Source organism: Molothrus aeneus, chromosome 1 (assembly GCF_037042795.1).
Source record: "Molothrus aeneus isolate 106 chromosome 1, BPBGC_Maene_1.0, whole genome shotgun sequence".
NCBI classification, from domain to species: domain Eukaryota; kingdom Metazoa; phylum Chordata; class Aves; order Passeriformes; family Icteridae; genus Molothrus; species Molothrus aeneus.
Genome location: NC_089646.1, coordinates 11093439 through 11112902, shown reverse-complemented (window position 1 = coordinate 11112902; position 19464 = coordinate 11093439). Strand labels below are relative to the sequence as shown.

At 43.8% G+C, this 19464-nt stretch overlaps 1 protein-coding gene across 1 annotated transcript in view; it reads left to right on the top strand.

Annotated features, from left to right (window-relative positions):
• The window catches only part of ADARB2 (adenosine deaminase RNA specific B2 (inactive)), a 306659-nt gene extending 294046 nt beyond the window's left edge, over positions 1 to 12613 (top strand). Inside the window, exons 8-10 of the mRNA XM_066551336.1 lie at positions 2301 to 2482; positions 7494 to 7672; positions 9256 to 12613. Coding sequence (XP_066407433.1) covers positions 2301 to 2482; positions 7494 to 7672; positions 9256 to 9432 — 538 coding nt within the window. The 3' untranslated portion in view covers positions 9433 to 12613. The remainder of the gene's footprint in view (positions 1 to 2300; positions 2483 to 7493; positions 7673 to 9255) is intronic.
• Positions 12614 to 19464: the final 6851 nt, after the last annotated feature.

The window sequence follows — 19464 nt, the reverse complement described above, 5'->3', positions numbered from 1 at the left end:
GGCAGATCCCTTCTGATGAATTTATATTACCTTGTAATTTATGACCTGAGCACAATCCCTTATTTTGGTAAATAAAACTCAGATGATTTCTTGTGATGTGCATATTGCTGAAATCCCAATATTGTTGAACATATGTTGTTTTCAGTTTAGCTGCTTTTCTTCTCTCCTTCAATCAAATATGTAAGGCTTTTTTAGGGAAATTTTAAATGCTGAAAACAGACCTGATATCTTACAAGTTTCCATCTGGACAAAGATATCTGTGTAAATTTTCTGCTTACCTTAGATGCTGGTTGAAGGCATAATACTGTTAGCTCAATTCATCTCTGTTTCTTAAGCTTGCATTATTAATTTTGCATCATGAAAAGTTATTTATTTAAAGAGGCAGCTAGTTCTTTCCTTTAAAAGTGATGTGATTTGCAGAAATGACCACACATTTTTTTCCCCAAATGAAGTTATGCAAATCTGATCGACTAAAGTAAATGTGTCATAAAACCAATGACTGTTTAAATTGTGGGACTAAATTGTTTGTATATAAATATTACCTTTTATATTTCATTTGAGTTTTATGTAGATGAACATATTACTTTAATGGCCTGCATTTACAGAGGGAGACAGGGAGAGTCTGACTCTGAAATCCTCAGCAGCCAGATGGCTGCCTTTTCTTGCATGAGATTAAAAGATGTTTCTCATTCACAGCCCTGCTTCAGAGGCAAATTAATACAGCCAGCTAAATTGCTTGTGTTTTTGGAATAAAATTTAAAGAGAACTTTTAAAAGCAATTGGTGTCACAGGTTCCTAGAGCAGATTGCTCTCCAGGTACAGCATGCTGGTTTTAAACATTCAGTAATTAATGGAAAGTATTCCATGTTAATTGACTGCTTCAGGAAAGGGAAATATAATGACTCCTTATTAATCATGAAAAGAGACATACAGTACAGAGGCACTGCAATAATTGCACTAACGGGTGAGAAATGTTAATTAATGAAAAGAACAATGATGTAAGAAATTAGCACCATAATGCTTGCTGCTGATGGAAGTTCTGCTTTAAACACATTATTTAGCATGGCAGCCACTGGATGATGCCTTATATAGCAGACACCTCATAGCCTTTCCTTCAGCAGCTACCGAGCTCCAAATATTGCCGGTGTTTTGGGTTTTAATGAGCCAAAATATACTCTCCAAACTCCATTTTCTAAGCATTTTCAGCTTGAACTCCTGAACTCAAAACTACTCAGACAGACTGACAGTGTTCAACTTATGTAAAAATATTATCCAAGTGCATGAGAGCCTGTTAGCATTTGTGGGGTGGGAAACAACTTCTTAGATGAGCTGAGCTAAATAGGTTTGCCAAGGCGATAACTGCATCATGACTTCTTTCCCCTTCTTAATTTTTCCACTCATTAACCAATTAGCTGTCCCCTGAAGAATTTAGAGGCAAGCAGGCTGTCATATTTGTGCCTGGCTTGATGTAAAAATTCATAAGCTATTAAAATGCAGAACCATTCTGGCAGCTACTCCACCAGCAGCAGCACAGAGGTCTCAGTCATCAACAGGTGGAAGGTCCCAAGGTTCCCACCATCACTCTGCTGCACCTTTAAGGCAGCAACAGGGTGAGATGTATCCCTCACTCTGGGCACTTCAGAGAAGGTTGAGCTGTTTGTATCAAATTACAAATAAATTTCCTAAAAGCCCAAGTCTTCTCTTATTTTTCCTATTTAGGACCAGGATTTAATTCTCATGGATGTCTTCATATCTTCATGGTCATTTGTACAAAGAAATGTTGGCCTATGAGACTTTCACAGATTTTGGGGGAATTTTGGCCACCTAAGTCATGTGTTAGCTTCGCTGTATGGCATGCAGATGGTACTTATGTAGCAAATAAAGGTAGAATAATAAAAACTCTCATTCTAACTCTATCATTGCAAGTGAAATGCTATAGATGCAGGAAAAAAATAAAATTCTGCTAGAGACATGCTAAATGAACATCCCTCAAACACAAAATGCTTTTAGAAAGAAAACCTTTTGATAAGAAGCCTCTGTTTGCAGCAATACAAGATGGAAATACATCCCTTAAGTGAATAGCACCACAGTAATCTCAAATAGTCCTGGAGGAACAATCGGCCCATTGGCATATAATAACCCAACAGTGCCTTCTGTATCACAGGACAGGGACAGGAATAGTTTCATCCCTCATCCCTCTAACCCGTGTGCTGGCATTTGCTGATTTTCCCAGGGTAGCTCCAGTACGGGCCATTCCTCCACCCATGTGTCTTATTATTGCTCCTGAAATTTTTTTTCAGGTGGAACATCCTTGGGCTCCAAGGCGCTCTGCTCAGCTCCTTCATTGAACCCCTGTACCTGCACAGCATCGTTGTGGGGAGCCTGTACCACACTGGCCACCTGTCCCGGGTGATGAGCCACAGGATAGAGGACATTGGTCAGCTGCCAGCTTCCTACCGCCGCAACCAGCTGCTTCTCAGTGGTGAGCAAACACCTCCTGCAACACAAATAATCCCCCCTCACCTCTCTAGTCATGCTGCTGACCAACAGGAGTGCTTTTTGTTTGCATTTTTTTCCTGAAGAATATGAATTTGTAGAGTGAAGAAATGTGTTTAAGTCCTCTTTCATTAGCAGGACACAAAAAAGGATCATTAATGGATAAAAGCTGACTAGGAAAACAACCACTGTACACTGAACACTCAGAGTGGAAAAAAAAAAGTATGACTAAGTAAAACATTTCTAAAAAACAGAAGGAAGCTTTCAGTAAATTTTAGGTTTAACTGTATTCAGGTCCTCATGAGGCATGTGAATGCTGAGACACCAGTTCTGCACCAGATTAGATCCTTATTTTAATCTTTGATAATTGTTCTTTGGGATTATTCCCTGAGACATTAATATGATGTCAGTGTCACAGAGCTGGGAGGTCAGGACATTTTAGTGGAGTACCCCATTATCTTTCAAAGTCCTCTAGGTTCCTCAGTAAGGAGGGTTCTGGTTTGTGCATTATCTATTTCACGGGCTTTTTTTTTTCAATATGTCCTTGTGACAAAATTTGTTTGACTGAACAAATTTTTTAACAAGGCAGAAGTGATAGTTTAGCCACTGGGGAAATTCTCAGGTTCTGTGTGGTTTAGTACATCTGGCAAGTGTAATGTGCACGTATGTGTTGGGAGGTGAACAGGTCAAAAGGCTTATCCTTTTCTGAACAGCTTATCTCCATTTTTTAACTCTTCAGTGCAGCTGCACAAAGACTGCAATCAAGTGAGTAGGAAGCTGTGATCCACACTCTCCCTCCAGTTTATGTCCCCACCTGTCCCTCCTGCCCTGGTCCACATGGGCATGGCTCAGCCTCCTCTTCCTTCCCCCATGACATTGTGGTAGGGAGGAAAGAACTCACAGCTGGCCAGGAGATATGGCCCCATTTCCCAAATCTGGCTGTTGTTTTGACAACACTGCCCCATCTGCCAAAGCCACTGCATCTCCCACTGGGAAAGCAGATCTCATCCTGTGCCAGCCCTAACACACTGTAAGTGCACCCATAGATTAAAATCAAAGGCACACACAATGTCACTGTGTCTGCAGGATGTACATGGAAACTCACTTCAACTGTTGAAGGACTGAAAACACAAAAAGGGATTTGATAAGAGTTTCCACCACAGAACAGCTGGGTTGGCCTTGCAGAATAAAAGCAATGGGTCATACTTGGCCAGAGTGTGTGTGTATGTATGTCCAAGAGTCATTGCCAGAGATCTCAAGGGAATAAGAAATGCATCAGAGGGGGATTTGTGTCACTTTAAATATCTGCATGTTTCTGTGCTGTGTTCCTCTTTTCCAGAGGCTTCTGTTTGGAAAAGCATTTCTTTCTCTCTTTGGCTGTATTTGTCAGTTTTCCTCAGCCCAGGAGAAGCAGTGGGAGGAATCTGTCTCTCTCTCTCTCTCTCTCTGCATTGTTTTTGTCTCTCACACCATTATTTGTAATCTTTCCTCCCTCCACAAATCCCAGGGAGGCAATGCTGATTAAAACTTACACTGCTGAGGCTTATGCTGCAATTCTTTTTCCTGGGAAACCCTGCCAGCATATATCCAGTGACTAAGGGATGGGCACCTGGAAAAAGCTTCTCCAAATGCATTAGAGACCAGACCTACACAGTCTCAGCCAGGCAACTCCACCTCCCACTCTTGTCTTGGACATCAGACCAGCCCAGGACTGCAGGAGTCCTTAAATTACAAGGGTGTCAATTATTTTGCCACTTGATCATAGCAGTACAAGCGTTCCAATGGAGAGGAGAGTCATGGTGTGTGATGAGGTATACTGAGATTAACTCCTTGGCTCCACTGGAAAATAATCAGTGAGGTTTTCTGCTCAGTTTTCTATCAGTCCCAGCCAGATGGAACTACACTCTTCCACTGAGATTACTCTTGGGTGTAATTTTTAGAAGAAATGCCTTTTTTATATCCTGTCCTCTTAAGAGTGAGGCTGTTTCAAAGGGTATCCTGATGGGTTATGAGGTTTTGCTGGGAGAGAGAGGAGAAAGAGGACAGATTTCAGTTCACATCCCACAGTACTCAAATTCCTATTATTTGTGCAAAGACTTTCTTTCAAATCTGACTGTCTTCTGTTGTACTCTTTGTTTTGTGGGTTTTAAGAAGGATGTTTTACATAGAGGAGAGAAAGTAACCTAGATTATTTGTGTTACTATCTAAATAAATCAAACCAATTATTTCTCAAAAGAAAAATACAGGGGAATTTTTTTAAAATTATAAAAATATCAACAGAGAATATATCCATGCTCTATATTTGTCTGTTATGACTCTCGTGTTTTTTTCTTTAAAACTTCTTCTTTTGCATTCAGAAAAGGATGTGAAAATATCTTCTATTTACCTAAATTCATCTACTTACATATGATAGCTGGGAAGAGAAAGCATGAAAGCCAAAGGAGCCCAGAGGGGTTTCCAGGCACTGGGACCAGCCTGGGCTGCTCTCCCAGCCCCATCTGAAGGGCACCCACAACCTGCTCTCCCCTCTGAGCAGCCTTTCCTGCTCTCCTCTAGTCAGGGATTTCACAACATTTTCATTTATTTAGTGTCCTGTGGCAACTTTGCATGGCAGGATGTTTGCTATCATGCTTTTTGGCACTCCAATCCTCTAAGCTTTTGGGTGCTGTCTTGACAGAGAGTGGTGCATAGCGTCAAACAGCTGATTTTGATCTGTTTGCATCTTGTTCTGCGTAGAGATGCTCGAGCAGCGCTGCAGAGCTATCTGATTTTCAAGCTCTCAGTTTAAATCCTGTTGCCTAGGTGAACTGGAGTTTTAGATGCAGACTGATCTGTTATCTCTGGGGGGAAAAAATTGAAAGAGGTATTAATATGACATGAATGTGTTTACAAATCCTGGGTGAGGTTATGACTTAGCTGTAATTCTCCTCTACACACGGTAGCGAGTTCAGTCCCAGTGACTGAGATGATTTCTGCATTTCCAGCTTTGTCATTGATACAAAGTGAGTTTGCCATATAATTTTTTCCTTTCAAAGGCCACCTTTCTCTCTGTGTGTGTGCTAAGTTCCATTTGGCTCTAGAAGCTCCCTCCCAGGGCAGAGGGGACAGGGGAGAGAAGGGGCATGTCCCTCAGTGGCACTGCTTCTCGTGATGCTGAGAGGCTCCAGGCAGGAGGCAGCAGCTGCCTGCAGAGGCAGCATCCCGGCCAGACAGACCCTGCCCAGCCCTCCACTTCTCCCAAGGTGTCTTTCAGGAGCTTTCCAAGCTCAACACATTCAGTGGTGGGTGCAGCTCCCATCTCCTCCCATTCTGCCTCAGACCAGCAGATGCTCGTGGTGTGCATCTGTTTTGAAAATGAGATCCTGAGCAAGAAGGGCACTTTGGAAAGGAGGGGCTTTGATCTTTTTTCTTTAATCTCCTTCTCTCTGAACAGCCCATATTGGTATTTCTCACTCTCTGCAAAAGTTCTTTAAAACCCTCTCAGCAGAAAATGCAGGGACCTCTCTCTGCTGCCCTCCACCCAGCAGCAGTGGAAGCAGTGCAAACCATGAGCTCTTGCTGGAGCTGCTGCAGGCAGGAGCTGCCATTTGGAATCACAGACCCAGTCCTGGCACTGGCCTCTGCTGGGGTGGCTGTGCCAGGCAGCTCCTGCCCACCAGCACAGTCCCCACCTGCTGCTCCCCACGGTGGCTTTTGTGGTCCAGGTCTGCAGGCTAATGGCCCACACAGCAAATTAGCAGAGAGGGGCACAACAACTGGATCCAGACACATTATCCAAGGTCCATGTTTTCAAAAATATTCAAAGTGCTTCAGGTCACTCTGAGTTTTCCAGCTTTGGAAGCTCCCACTGTTGATTCTTTGCTGCAAAAGCACTAATGAGCAGGGCAAGGCAGAGCTCACTTGTTTGCATTTGTACTGTGCTGGAAAATAAGCCAACCACTTTCTTTATTCCTCCTATTTCTTGCAAAGACTAATCCTTCCCTGGTTTCAGGTACAAGAAATGAAAAGGCAACAGGAGTCATGGAAAGGCTGAGCTGGACTAAATAGTTAAAAAGAGACAAAAATTTACCTGATTAAAAGTAGTTCATGTACCCACCCGTACCTGACCTTGTAGCCCTGGTCTGCATTCAGAGCCAAGGAGATCTCACCCATGAAGGCATTGGCTCAGTATTGGACTCAGATGTCCAAAATTGGACATGTGAATGACTCTAAGGTTATGCAGTCATCCCAGGTGACTATAAACATCATTATTGCAGCTATCTAAAATTACACATGATGCATTACACTTAAAGATGTCCCAGATATCACCATTAGGACACAACCTAGCAGTTGAAGAAATTTGTGCTCCAGTACAGGGTTGGAATCTGGCAGGCAGAAACAAGGTTGGGACCAAGAGTGTTCTGTGCAGGTCTGTGATGTCTGCAAGGTCATTATGAACTTGGATCTAACAATCTCTCTCTCTGTGATGCTGAAGTGTATTGTTTTGCATTTTCTTATCCCCTGAGGTCTAGACATCCCCTCACAGCAAAGACCCCAGGATTAATAGCAGATAAATATGCAAGACTGTGGGAAGCTCACCTGAAAGAAATGGCCAAAAGATGGCCAAAAGATGGCCAAAGCACTGTACTGCTTAGTTCCTTGTGAAAACCTGTTATCCCATTAAAGCCTTTGTGAGAGACTTCACTCAGCAACCATCACACTGCTGTCAACAGCTCACACTCTGATCCAAAGGTATTCCTTAGGCTAATGGAAGGTTTGCCTGAAAGGTGGAAAAAATCTATAGGAATTGCTAAGTTATGTCTGTCCAAGGCACTTGGTCTGGTTTAACCAAGGGTGACGAGAGCACGGGCAGTGCATGATGCCAGCAGTTCACTGGGGGTGTCTCCTGTGCCACCACAACCCAGGAGCAGCCTCCGAGTGAGCACTGGAGCCTCTCTTGGGCACTCTGAGCACTCGCTCTCCTGAGCACTGGAGTCACTGATGTCCCTCTCCTGCAGGGGTGAGCCACGCCGGCGCTCGGCAGCCCGGGAAGTCACCGGGATTCAGTGTGAACTGGGTCCTGGGCAGCGCAGAGCTGGAGGTGATCAACGCCACCACGGGCAAGCGCAGCTGCGGGGGCCCCTCGCGCCTCTGCAAGCACATGTTCTTCACTCGCTGGGCCAAGCTGCATGGCAAGGTGGGTCTGGGGCACTGCGAGCCCTGTCACTAGCTGTCCTGCAGCACATGGACAGGGAGAGATGAAGACAAGGAAAGAATTGTTCTATTAAATGCTAAAACCTCTTTCCTGTTGGGAAACGAGTGGAAACAAACACGGCAGGGTGATGGTGGGGAGGGAAGTTGGAGACAATTCCATCAACAAAGTCATTAGGGAAGGCAAAGGAGCCTTCAGGGTGGGCAGGTTTGAGCACAAGCCCAAAGGGATTGTTCTGCTCTGCAGGACACCCCAGGGGAAGGAGCCTGGTGGCACTCATCACATTCCAGGCAGTGGCAGGGTCTGTCCTAGCAGCAACCCTGAGCCTGGGGTGACACAAGTCCCAGCCTATCTCCTGCACAGCAGGTAGGAAGAGAGGTAAGAAGCGCTCCTGCCACCTCCAGAACAGAGGGGTCCTCACAGGAACAAAACTGGGGCCACAGCTGGAGCTATGGCTGGGAGAGCTGGATTGCTTCTGGCTCACACCAGGGATGAGGTTGGAGTGAGCAGGAGAGAGGAACTTGTGGCTGAGCAGGGCACTTTGCCCTTGACGAAGCAAGGATTTTATAAAGTCATCACTCTCTGCCCCTAGGGAGCAAAGGGAACAAAGAGGCAGCCAGAGAGAAGCCACTGCTGCCAGGCCAGCTTGTGGCCCACTGACACCCCGGCTGGCAATGTCACCCTCCCTTGCTGACTGGGCCAGTACATCTCCAGCCAGTACAGCCCCATGGAGTGCAGGCACACAGACAGGAGCAGCTCATTGCAGGCTGCATGCTCACCTTCCCCTTTAATCTGCCTCTCAGCATCTCTCCAGTATAGAGACAAGGACAAGAGCTGTTTGCTCATCAGGCTTGCCTTGAGGGTCCTTTCCCCACAGGTTTGGCATGGTAGAGACTTGGGCAGGTCAGAGGAGTTTGTTTAGTCCTTCTGCAGAGCAAAGGGTGCTCCCTCCTGCATGTCCTTCCAGGGGCACTGCACATGGGATATTGCTGTGGGTAGCTCCAGTGTTCCAACAGTTTTCCCACACCAGCACAAACCCTGATGCCTGATTTCTGCCCTGCCCTGGACATGTTTCAGAGCATTCCCAGCAATAACAGACTACAGAGGGGAAATGGGAGAGTGTGGAAGACAACCCCTCTTTTTCTGTGTCTGGGCATTACATGGAAGCCCTGAGCTGCTCCACTTCCCAGGTTAAACTTTCTTTAAAGGAGTACGTGCTTTAAAGACCTCCAGAAAGGATTTCTTTCAGTTTTGTTGGTAAAAATCATCTTAATTGAGAAGTAGCATTCTGCCTTTGTAGAACACACCAAGACCAACACTCGCTACTGCCTATGCCCACTCCAAGGCAGAGCTGTTCACCCCTTTCCTGCTCACAATGGCTCAAAACTGTGTCACCAGCATTTATTGCTTCCCTGGCTTTCTGGTCATTAAACCAAAAGCAAACACACAAAGCACAGTGATTGCTTATGAAATGTAGACAGGAAGAAGCTACTGAAGCCTCCTGTTTCTTTTGGCTCACAGGTTGGGTTTTCTATTTTTTTTTCCCTTCCCTGATTTTTGTTCTGCAGCTGAGCACACGAGTACCAAGCCATGGAGAGGTGCCATCAGTGTACAGCGAGGCAAAGCTGGTGGCTCAGACATACCAGTCTGTTAAGCAGCAGCTGTTTAAAGCATTTCAGAAAGCTGGCCTGGGCACCTGGGTGAAGAAACCCCCAGAGCAAGATCAGTTCCTACTAACTGTGTGATTCACTCCACACCTTTTCTACACGACTGGATCAAACCAACTGGAGAGAAGGCGAGGCAGGACGAATGAGAGAATTGAAGCAGTTTGAGTTTTAATAGCAACCTCCATGGGAATATTTGCTTTTAATCCTGTATTGGAAATACATCAGTAGAAATGTGTCTGAGGCACTGAACTCAACTTTAGAAAACTGCTTTTTCATGATCCCTTCCTAAGAATGTACCTGCCCAAATTAAAATGCCACCCCACCAAGATTCTGCTTTTTATTGTTTATTGCTGTTGGTTATTACTGATTTGAGGTGTTAGTGGGCCACCTGTCTGATCCAAAATAGACCTTTGTTTTCCTCACACAATCAGTGCAAAAGTCATCACTGAATAATGGAAAATAGTGAGCAGAGATGGAAGTACCCCAGGCACACAGCATGACAGCAGGTCTCAGAGCATCCATAATCATCCACAAAATAAGGTTCCTAACCTCTATGCAAATATCTTCCTGTAAACTGACTAAATCTGTGACAAAAAATTTGGACATCAAAGAAATGCAGCATTTTTAAACTGATTTTTCCACTGCTGGCTTTCAGCACAAAGCCAGGCATCAGGATGCCCTCGGTTTTTACACTTATTCCCTCTGACACCTTGGACAAACCACTTCACAACAAATCTTCAACTCTAGTCACAATTTGCATGCTGCAAATTTTACTTGTCTGGCCCAGTTAATCTCACATGCCTTTCAGAGACCAGCCAGGGTGCAGATCCTTGTCAAGGGGGCAAATCAGCCCTGTGCTGCCTGCAGGGGTGCCCAGCTCTGCAGGGGCTGCCAGGGAGGAGCAGTGCATCCATGCTCCTGGCTCTGGATCTTCAGGAAGCTGCCTAAAGTCAGGCAGGCTGCAGCAGGACCCAGAGCCTCAGATCTCCAATCCCCTGATGACCCAGAGCTCTGAATTAAGTGGGTGTGAGCTCAGGATGCTCCGTGCATCTGAGCAATCACCAGGTTGGGTGCCCACAAGTAAGACATCCCCAGACAAGAGCCGAACATTGGTTGCTTGGCTCTTCCCTGCCAAGTTTCTTCCCTGCCTCAGTTTCTCCACCTGTCAAATGGGGATAACAATAACTGCTTCACATCTAAGGAACTTGGCAGGATCAAAATGCTCTGGTCATATGGAACAGTGTAAGAAAGTGTCACTCTTGCAGTGAGTTTTACCTCTCCACACAGTCCAATTGACATAAGCACAGCAGAGGCAACTACAGGTTTGGGTAAGGTCTTACTCAATGCATGAGCTTTCAGATTCTAGCTCTGTGTAAATGCCAAGTGTTATTATTACTCTTCATGCTCATCTGCAGCCTGAAAAGCAGATGGGGTTTTTCACTTAGGAGACAAGTATCACCCAACATTTAAATATTTTCTTCATAACTGGGCTGGGTCTGATACAATCTCATCTTCGAACCATCCCAAACCTCATCAGAATGCAGAAGATACAGTCATGGGAGAACTGAGCTTTGATAGTCCCACTGCAAAACCAACCTTCAAATGCCCTGCACATTTCTCTAAGTTCCTGGGTTTTTAGATGACAGGATTTGCGGGTATATAACTACTGTTTTCTTTTTATTCCTGTGATTGTCTTTAAATCTGTATATAACATGCTGCTACTGATTTGTGATAATTGTCTTGGTATTTTCTCAGAACTGTCAAGCTGAGTTACTTTTCAAACAACACAAGGCTCATATTTTTCCATGTAATTTCCTTTACAGGGGAAACTGTTCCTATCAATAAAGATAGATGCTCTTTGTATAGGGTTTATCATGTTTGGAGAGCCATATACAGTAAATACATTGTTTATTGATGCCCACAATAGAATAGCTACAGTATTTTGATGAGATTTTATTTTTAGATTATAAACTACAAGATGTATCTATAGTGTCTTGTATAAAAACAATTGTGATAAACTAGAATTTTTAAATTAGGTAAAACAAAGCTCTCCCCTTCCAGAAACCTTTTCAACAAAATAATACATTCCATATTAACTACCAAAAATATTTTAAAAAATATCCTTAGAGTAGAAATAGCTTAAAAAAAAAAAAGGCAACCAAAAACTGAGTCTTTTCAATAATGGAAACACTTTGTGGTAACCACTTTGTCAATACTTTGACCACTTTGACAGCTCTTCTGATTAACATTTGAATACTTTTGGCACCTTCTGGAGCTTCCAGGTACCTGCACATGGTCCTGTCCTCTGACACAGCTGTTGCTGCAGACCTCCAGTGTGATTTGGGCAGCAGATGTGCTCGAGGGGCAGCAGGCAGGGGCCAGCCCAGGGCTGGAGGTGTGGGAGAGGCTGCAGGGGACAGTGGCAGTGGTGGCCCCCCAGGCTCTGGCTGCTCCCACTGAGGAAGAGAAACCACAGGGCAGCCAGAGAGGAAGAGATTTCTGATGCAGAGATCCACAGGGCAGGGGGGAGCATGTCCTCTGCTTTTCCTCTCTGAGTTAGTCCTTGTTTAGCACACATGAGACCTCAATGGCTCTTCCTTACAGCTCCCTGCCCTCACCCATCCTCCTCCAGCCATGGCATGATTTCAACCCAACTAATGCATTGTAATTCCACCAGGCTGGTGTTGCAGCTACTGTGACAACAAAGCACCATGCCTGGTTATTTTTAAGGACATAGAAAAAAAGTGTGGCAGGATGAAATGATCCTTTGTTGCAGGAAATACACAAATGCAACTCTGGATTCAGCTGCCAAAATGAGTTTAGTAGTGGGGACCAAACTGAGTCCCCACTGCAAGTGGGCATCAGCTGATCTCAGTGGAGTTGCACCTGCTGGCACTAGGGTGGAGTATGACCTTAAATATCTACTTCTTCTCATTATGGGCAACAACAGTGTGATGGGACCCCATCCCAGGAGCACACCTGACCTACACACAGCATCTCCTGAAGCAAAGGAAAAATTGCTCAGTAGTAATTCTTTAGTGAAGATTCTGTACATAACATGCATGAGTGAATGGCAATACTGTACTAATGGATGTACATTTGTAATATTTGTAAAAAAAAGAAACAAAAAAGATGACAAAAGAAAATAAATCTGAATTTACATATGTGAATTTGCTGCTAAGTTCTGTAAATTGCACTTCAGTGATACCTGATAAGTGAATGTTTCTGTTAAGTGAATAAAATGCCAAGTAAAATTGTTCTTTCACTGTTTATTGACCATTTTTCACTATGACTTAGCAATAAATTGGAATGTGCTCCAGAATGCTAGTATGTATTTTCACACCTACTGTAGATCTACAGATACCTTCTTGTTCAGTTTGGATGTGATGCATTGTAGGAACCACACATTTGTGTTGAGAGAGGGATGTGGCTGCTCATAGGCAGGTGAAGGTGAAGCCATAAAAGGACATAGTATTTTCCTGGAAGAAGAGTGGACTGGATACATCTCTAATTTGATCCTTCCAGGTTACTCTCAAAGATCTTTCTCAATAAAATTTAATACATTTTTTCAGATCCACATTGCATGGGACTTGCTGCACAAAGCTGCTTGAGAAAACCAAAGTGATGAACAAAAGGTCACAACATCTCTGCATATTTCTGCTTCATTGATGGAGTGGCTTTGGATTGTTCTTGCTTTGAACAATCAGTATTCAGCCACAGCAATCAGTATTCAGCCACAGCAGACTAAACTCACACTGAGCCCAAACAACACCTTCCCCACAAATATTTAACCTCGAGGTGATTTCCCTTTGCCAGTCCTTATAGAGATCACTGTTGTTACCAAAACATCCAAAACTTTTCAGCAGCCACTGTGAAAATATGAATACACCAACAGCAAAAATTTTCAAGAAAGAGATTTCCCTGTCCATCTCCCTGTGAAGATGTGGTTCCAAGATGAAATTGAGCCTGACAGCTCACAGGGAGCCCCACCAGCTCACTGGCCCCACAGGTCTTTGCTTGCTCATGTTGAAGTCAGTGCCAGACCCTCACAGACCACCCCATGGGTTTCCTTCCCCAGCAGGTGCTGTGTATTGCTTTATTTTCAAGCTAGGACTTTGCTGCAGTTTCATTTCTTCAGCTTGGATCTATGTCATTAGGTATTGGGGCAGGATAAAGGGAAGCAGGGAGAAGAAAGCATTGACAAGGTGAAGTTGCTTGTGTGGAAAAAAAGTCACTGTGAGCTGACCCAGTTCCATCACAGCCATGGTGGAATTTTGCCTTGAGCTGTTGCTGCTACTGCTTGACCATGGCACAAACCATGGCACAAACTACAAAGCAGTCATTAGAGCAAATTGTAGGGATGGATTTCATGTTTAATCTCATTAAGTTTAAAGGTAAATACCTGAAATTCATTTAAAACTTTACAGTGTACACCTCAGCATCACCAGGCACAGTTATTTCTTTTTCAACTGTATATTGGAAAAACAACAGAATAAAACATGAACAAGCTGATATGTTGACTAATAGAGGGCTTCACAGAAGCGCCTTCTTCTGAAATAAAATAAATAAGTCCTTCTGCTGCAGTTACACCTTGATAGCCATGCTCCTGTGTTGAAGAATTAAACAGCTCCCTAAGAGCTTTTAAAGCTTTTTGATTCATTACCATTGTGCCTATTGCCCAGCCCTGAGACCTGATTAGTTTGACTAGTTTCAGCTTGATCATGTGGATAGCTGGAAATCTGAGCAAAGTCTGAGATTTTTTAAAGGATAGTGACAGTCTGCTTGGATGAAAAAAAAAAAAAGAAAAATCAAACAACTCAAAGACATACAAGCAAATGCAGACATACAGACACATGGCTTGTTACTACTCCAAGGCCTCCTGAATAAATGACATGGCTTGGAAAAGGAGGCTTAATAATTATTGCCTTTTCAGCAATGAAATAGTTCTGCTCAAATGCTTTATTCAACCTGGCTTTCCTGGTAATTAAATCCTCTATTAGAGAAGTTTATGTTCTATTTTATCAACTTCCTTTGCAATACAGAATTACTTCCACCAGACCATTAAAGCCTTGTTCTGCCACAGAAATGGAAAGGTCCTGTTCATTCTCCTCCAGCCCTGAACGGTGCCTTTACAGCCTATAGTGCCATTAAATGATCCAAGCCAAGAGGAGACAGCTCCTTCCTTTGCACACAGTGTTACCAAAAAATACCTCCCACAAAGAGAAATAGCAATGTGAAGAATGCTACATGCAGGTTTGACTGCTCTTCTGACAGACTGGTGTCCTCCATCTCCTACAACCTCAAAGCCAAGCTCATCTGTTGGCACAGGCTGTGTTTGACACCCCCTGAAGGAAGGTGGAGTTCCCTTCCTCCCCAGCATCACCAGCCCAACTACACCCAGCCCTCCCTTCCATGGCGCACTGTTTGCTGCTTATTGCTTTTACTCCATTTTATTTAACAAGCAAATTCAGGGGTTTTGCTCAATTAGGAGTGCTAACTCTAGATCTATAAGACAACACATTTCTATTGTGGGTTCTAAAGTGAATTGTTTTTTTCTAAAGCAAATGGCTTGTTCATGTCCTGGTCTCAGTGGTAAAGGAAAGTATTTTCAGGAATAACAACAGCATCCCTTTGACACCACAGGCTCCTAAAATCCTGACCATGACATAGAACAGTGGGACTTGCTCCTAAATCTTAGGTTTCAGTGGGAGATTATCAACTGATAAACCCCTCAGGCTGCTGGCAAAAGGGACAGGCAAGAAAATTAGCCAGTTGTGTGCAGAAGATGTGTCTCATGTTTATAACATTTCACAATATACAGAAAAAGCTAAATGATTTGTGATTATAATTTAATAACCTTTTGGCATGAGAGAGAACTAAAAATACTTGATAATATAGCTGGTTTGGGTTTGGGGATGCTCATCTGGGAACAGAGCAGACTTAAGTACTTGTCTAGATTTTACCCTCAGATTTGAGAAAGAGATGAACAAGTGAAGATCCCCAGAGGAGGGAGCATTTTCCCTCTGGGCAATGAGTTAACAGCACAGGAGAAACCTCCTTTGTTCCAGGATCATTTTCACTTTAACCACTTCATCCACCCAGAGGATAGGTGTTTAGCTTGCATCCATTTCCTAAATTCCCTGCACAGAGAAAAGTCTCTCCTTAAGATGATTTTTGTGACTTAAAACTGTGTCAAAGAGATGTGGAGAACTTTCCTGCTCAAGGGTCTGGCCTCTCCCCACTGGTGAAAGGGAATCCAGGCTCCTGCACTGAGAGGTCTGTGCATGGGCAGGTGACTCCAAAGTGTCTGCAAGCCACAGGACCTTGTGCTTCTCCATTGTAAAAACCTTTCCTTGTCACAGAAAGATGTCTTTTGAATATTAATACTACCAGGCTTTAAGCAAAGGATACAGTACAGATATATATATATATATATATGTATATATAGTATTTGCAGGGACCCCTGTGGCAGGGAGAAATGATGCATCTGACTCCATGTTCTCAGAAGGCTAATTTCTTACTTTATGATACTATATTATATTAAAGAACAATGTACTATACTAAAGAATACAGAAAGGATATTTACTGAATGCTAAAAAGATAATAATGAAAACTTGTGACTCTTTCCAGAGTCCTGACACAGCTTGGCCCCAATTGGCCAAAGAGTCAAAACAACTCACAGCAGAATCCAATGAAACAATCACCTGTGGGTAAACAATCTCCAAACACATTCCAGACAAGCACAACACAGGAGAAGCAAATTAGATAAGAATTGTTTTCCTTTTCTCTGAGGCCTCTCAGCTTCCCAGGAGAAAAATCCTGTGTGAAGGGATTTTTTTCAGAGAATGTGAATGCCACACTCACGCACACACACACACGCACATATATATATATATATATATATATATATATATATATATATGTATATGCAACAGACTGACCTGGTTTTAGTGTTACTGTGAACATTTTCAAATTCTGGAAAAAAGGCTGTTCCAGCAATAAGTTTTAGTGCCTGACTAAATTAAATTAACATATACTGCACCTACTTAGAGGTTTGGTGAAGGAGTTTATTCTTAACATAACTTTGCTGCCATTGAAAACATTGAAAGGGTCCTTACTGGCAACAAGAGATAGGTAAATTCCAAATTCATGTTTCTACCTGAGAGCTAAGAGTATTAAGGCCATGTGAATCTTGTGTTTGTTCCAAATCTTCATTCCTAGCCCTGACACTTCTGTACACACTGGAAAACCAAAACCATACATCACTGCCATCTGAGCCTTTGCAGTAGAGTTTCCCTGTGGTGGCTCAGCATTTCCCAGATATATTTTTTTCATCTGACCCAGTACCTCTTTGACCCTCTAACAAGGGAAAATACATTTGAAGAACCTTTCTCATTATTTAGAACATTTGCTGTACAAGTTCAGCTCTGTTTTCTGTGTGCAGCTTTCCTAAAATATTCTTTTATCTTCTTTTGCAGTTACTTAAGGGGTGAGGCAGAGATCACAAGTAGCTAAATTGTACATCTATTTGTCTCATCACCTGCTGGTCTTTCTTGAAGAACTGTGGCCAAAGTGAAGACTGAATCATTCTGAAAATAACCCCTTTCTCACTCAAGGAGGGATGTGGAGATTACTCTATCCCAAAAATATCGGTGAAATGCAAAAAAACCTATTTTGGCTCACTACACTATGGGATTGTTCATCTGCCAGCTAAATGCAAAGGATTTCAAAGGACTTAGAGTGCTGCAACTGAGTAGTATTCAGTTTATGAAGAGACTTGGGGGTTAAGGTCACAGGATAAAGGTACATGAAAATATTTCATCACTCCCTCTCCTTGTGCTTTCACAGAGCAGCTCAATGATTTGCACCACTGGGCACCGAATCAGCCTGAGAGTGTCTCCAGACAAGGCTGCCCTGAAGATTACCCTGTGAAATGACATTAAACTGGTGAAGCATTTTAGTGGTTATGGGATTGGCCAGGGAGTGCCATATTATAGTCCTGCTGCTAATTTCTCCCCTCCTTTGTCATTCTTCCCACAGTTTTCATGGGAAAAAAAAGCTCTATTCAGTCACTGCAGGTAAGATTAGACAAAGTTTCCTGGGAAGACAGAAAGGAAAATTCAGAGTGGTTCCCCCCCATCAGAGCAGTGCAGCAGCTCTGTCCCAGGACAGGTCCATAAAATCAACTTAATTTTCCATAAACATGCTCAGTTTTTTGCTGCTGAGTCTTTCTCCTTGCCAACTCTCATTACAAATTTACCTGGCAGAAAGAGGCTCAATGATGTCCCAAATCAACTGTTTTCAGAGCCATGGTGCCACTGAGGTCAGGTGCTTTTGTGTTCCCTGCTAGCACTGCCAAGTGCCTGCTGCTAATATAGATAAATGTAGAACAACACATGCAGAAACATTTAACCAAGCTAAAAATACACCTTAAACAGAGCACTTCTCTGCACCTTTTACAGGGAGGTTGGCAATAGTTCAGCTGTTACTCTTATTACTGGTTGCATATTTTGACATTTCCTATCCCCTAACCTGACTTTTTTACTGCTAGAGGGTTCTAAGCCACACAGGCACAGGTTGCTGCAGAGGTGCTGGGTCTGGAAATTACTTGGGTTGCCACATGCTGCTGTCTCATGCCTGCAGCAGCTGTAGAGCTGTGCAGGGTCCTCTGCCTCCACCCAGCCCTGAGTGCCAGCTCCCCCTCACCCTGCAAGGGGAGCCTCCACCAGAGCTGATTAAAGGGTTACTGCCACCAGTGACAGGATAGATTGTGCTTATGAGTCATAGTGGCCTTTAATGCAAGCCAGAGAAAAGAAAACTGCATTAATTTATATTCATTCATATAAATTAGCAGAGGAGAGCTCTTCAGTCCTTCACATCCTTCTCCCCGAGCATTGGCAGCAGCAGCCTGAGCTGGGGAAATGGCAGGAGCTGCCCAGGAAAAGTGAGCTAACAAACCAGCTGCCTCCAGCTTGGCAAGCCTCTGGTTTGCCTTCCAAAGGGAAAAGCCCTCATTGTCTCCAAGGAGCTTCTGCTGCCCATGGGCTGGTAGCTTTGGCATGTATGTAAGTTTATATGTGCATATTTATAAACCTATATTTATGTACTTTTGCTGAAGTGCTTCACTCTATGTGCTGAACTAGGACATGGGTGCTCAGTGGCCCATCAGCTGGCCCAGAAAAGGGGATACAAGACTGCATGTCCTGATGTTTAAGCAGTAGTTTTACTTCCATTTAAGCCAGGATTGCCTCTGGAAAATGTGTATGCCCCCAAATCCCTGGCAGTGGAGGCCAGGCAGGTGCCCAGTGAAGCAGAGCAGGAAAGTTGATCCTGCTGAACACCTGGTCCCTTTTGCTTCTCTTTTATCCTGGGATTGTCTCTCAGAGTAGACAACAGGGTGGGGAGGGCTGAAAGGAAGGAAGGCAAAGGGTCCACTCTGTGCAGTGATGGTGACGCTGCCAACACAGGTCCCCTTCCCCTTCTGTCTACACTCAGACCATCCACCAAACCTCCCTGTGAACACACAGAACTGAAAAACCCTAACAAATAACACTGGAATAATTCACTTGTTTGTTGTTCCAAACAGGTCCATTTTAGCTGTAGTACACCCAGTGTCTTTACCACGGTAGTGAACAGTACAGGTGCTGGTCCCTTCCTCATGGGAAACTGAGGCACAGAGTGCCAAGGTGGCCACAGCAACGTCCTGCAGGTGAGGAGTGCCTGACAGGCCATGCACCCTTGGGGCAAACACCTTCCTCCTCCATAATCCTTCCTGAACCACCAGTGTGGAACCTGGTGAGGAGAAAATCTCTGCCCTGGTGAGCCACAGATGGTGAGCAATGCTCTGGGTCAGCTCAAGGACCATCATTCCTTTAATTGACCTGAGGAATTAATTGCCTGGGAAGGCTGAGGAATCCTGGTTTTGCAGCACTTTTAGACAAAATCCTATGAGGAGCACAATGTCTGACTCAGCCTGGTGGCAAAACACATTGGATCATTTGAACTGCTGGCCTCAGTTTCCTGAGCTAAAGCACTAAAGTACTTCCTTTCAATACAAATTGACCTGGGAAAAAAAGAAAGGATGGCAGCAAGCCAGAAAGGTTTAAGGTA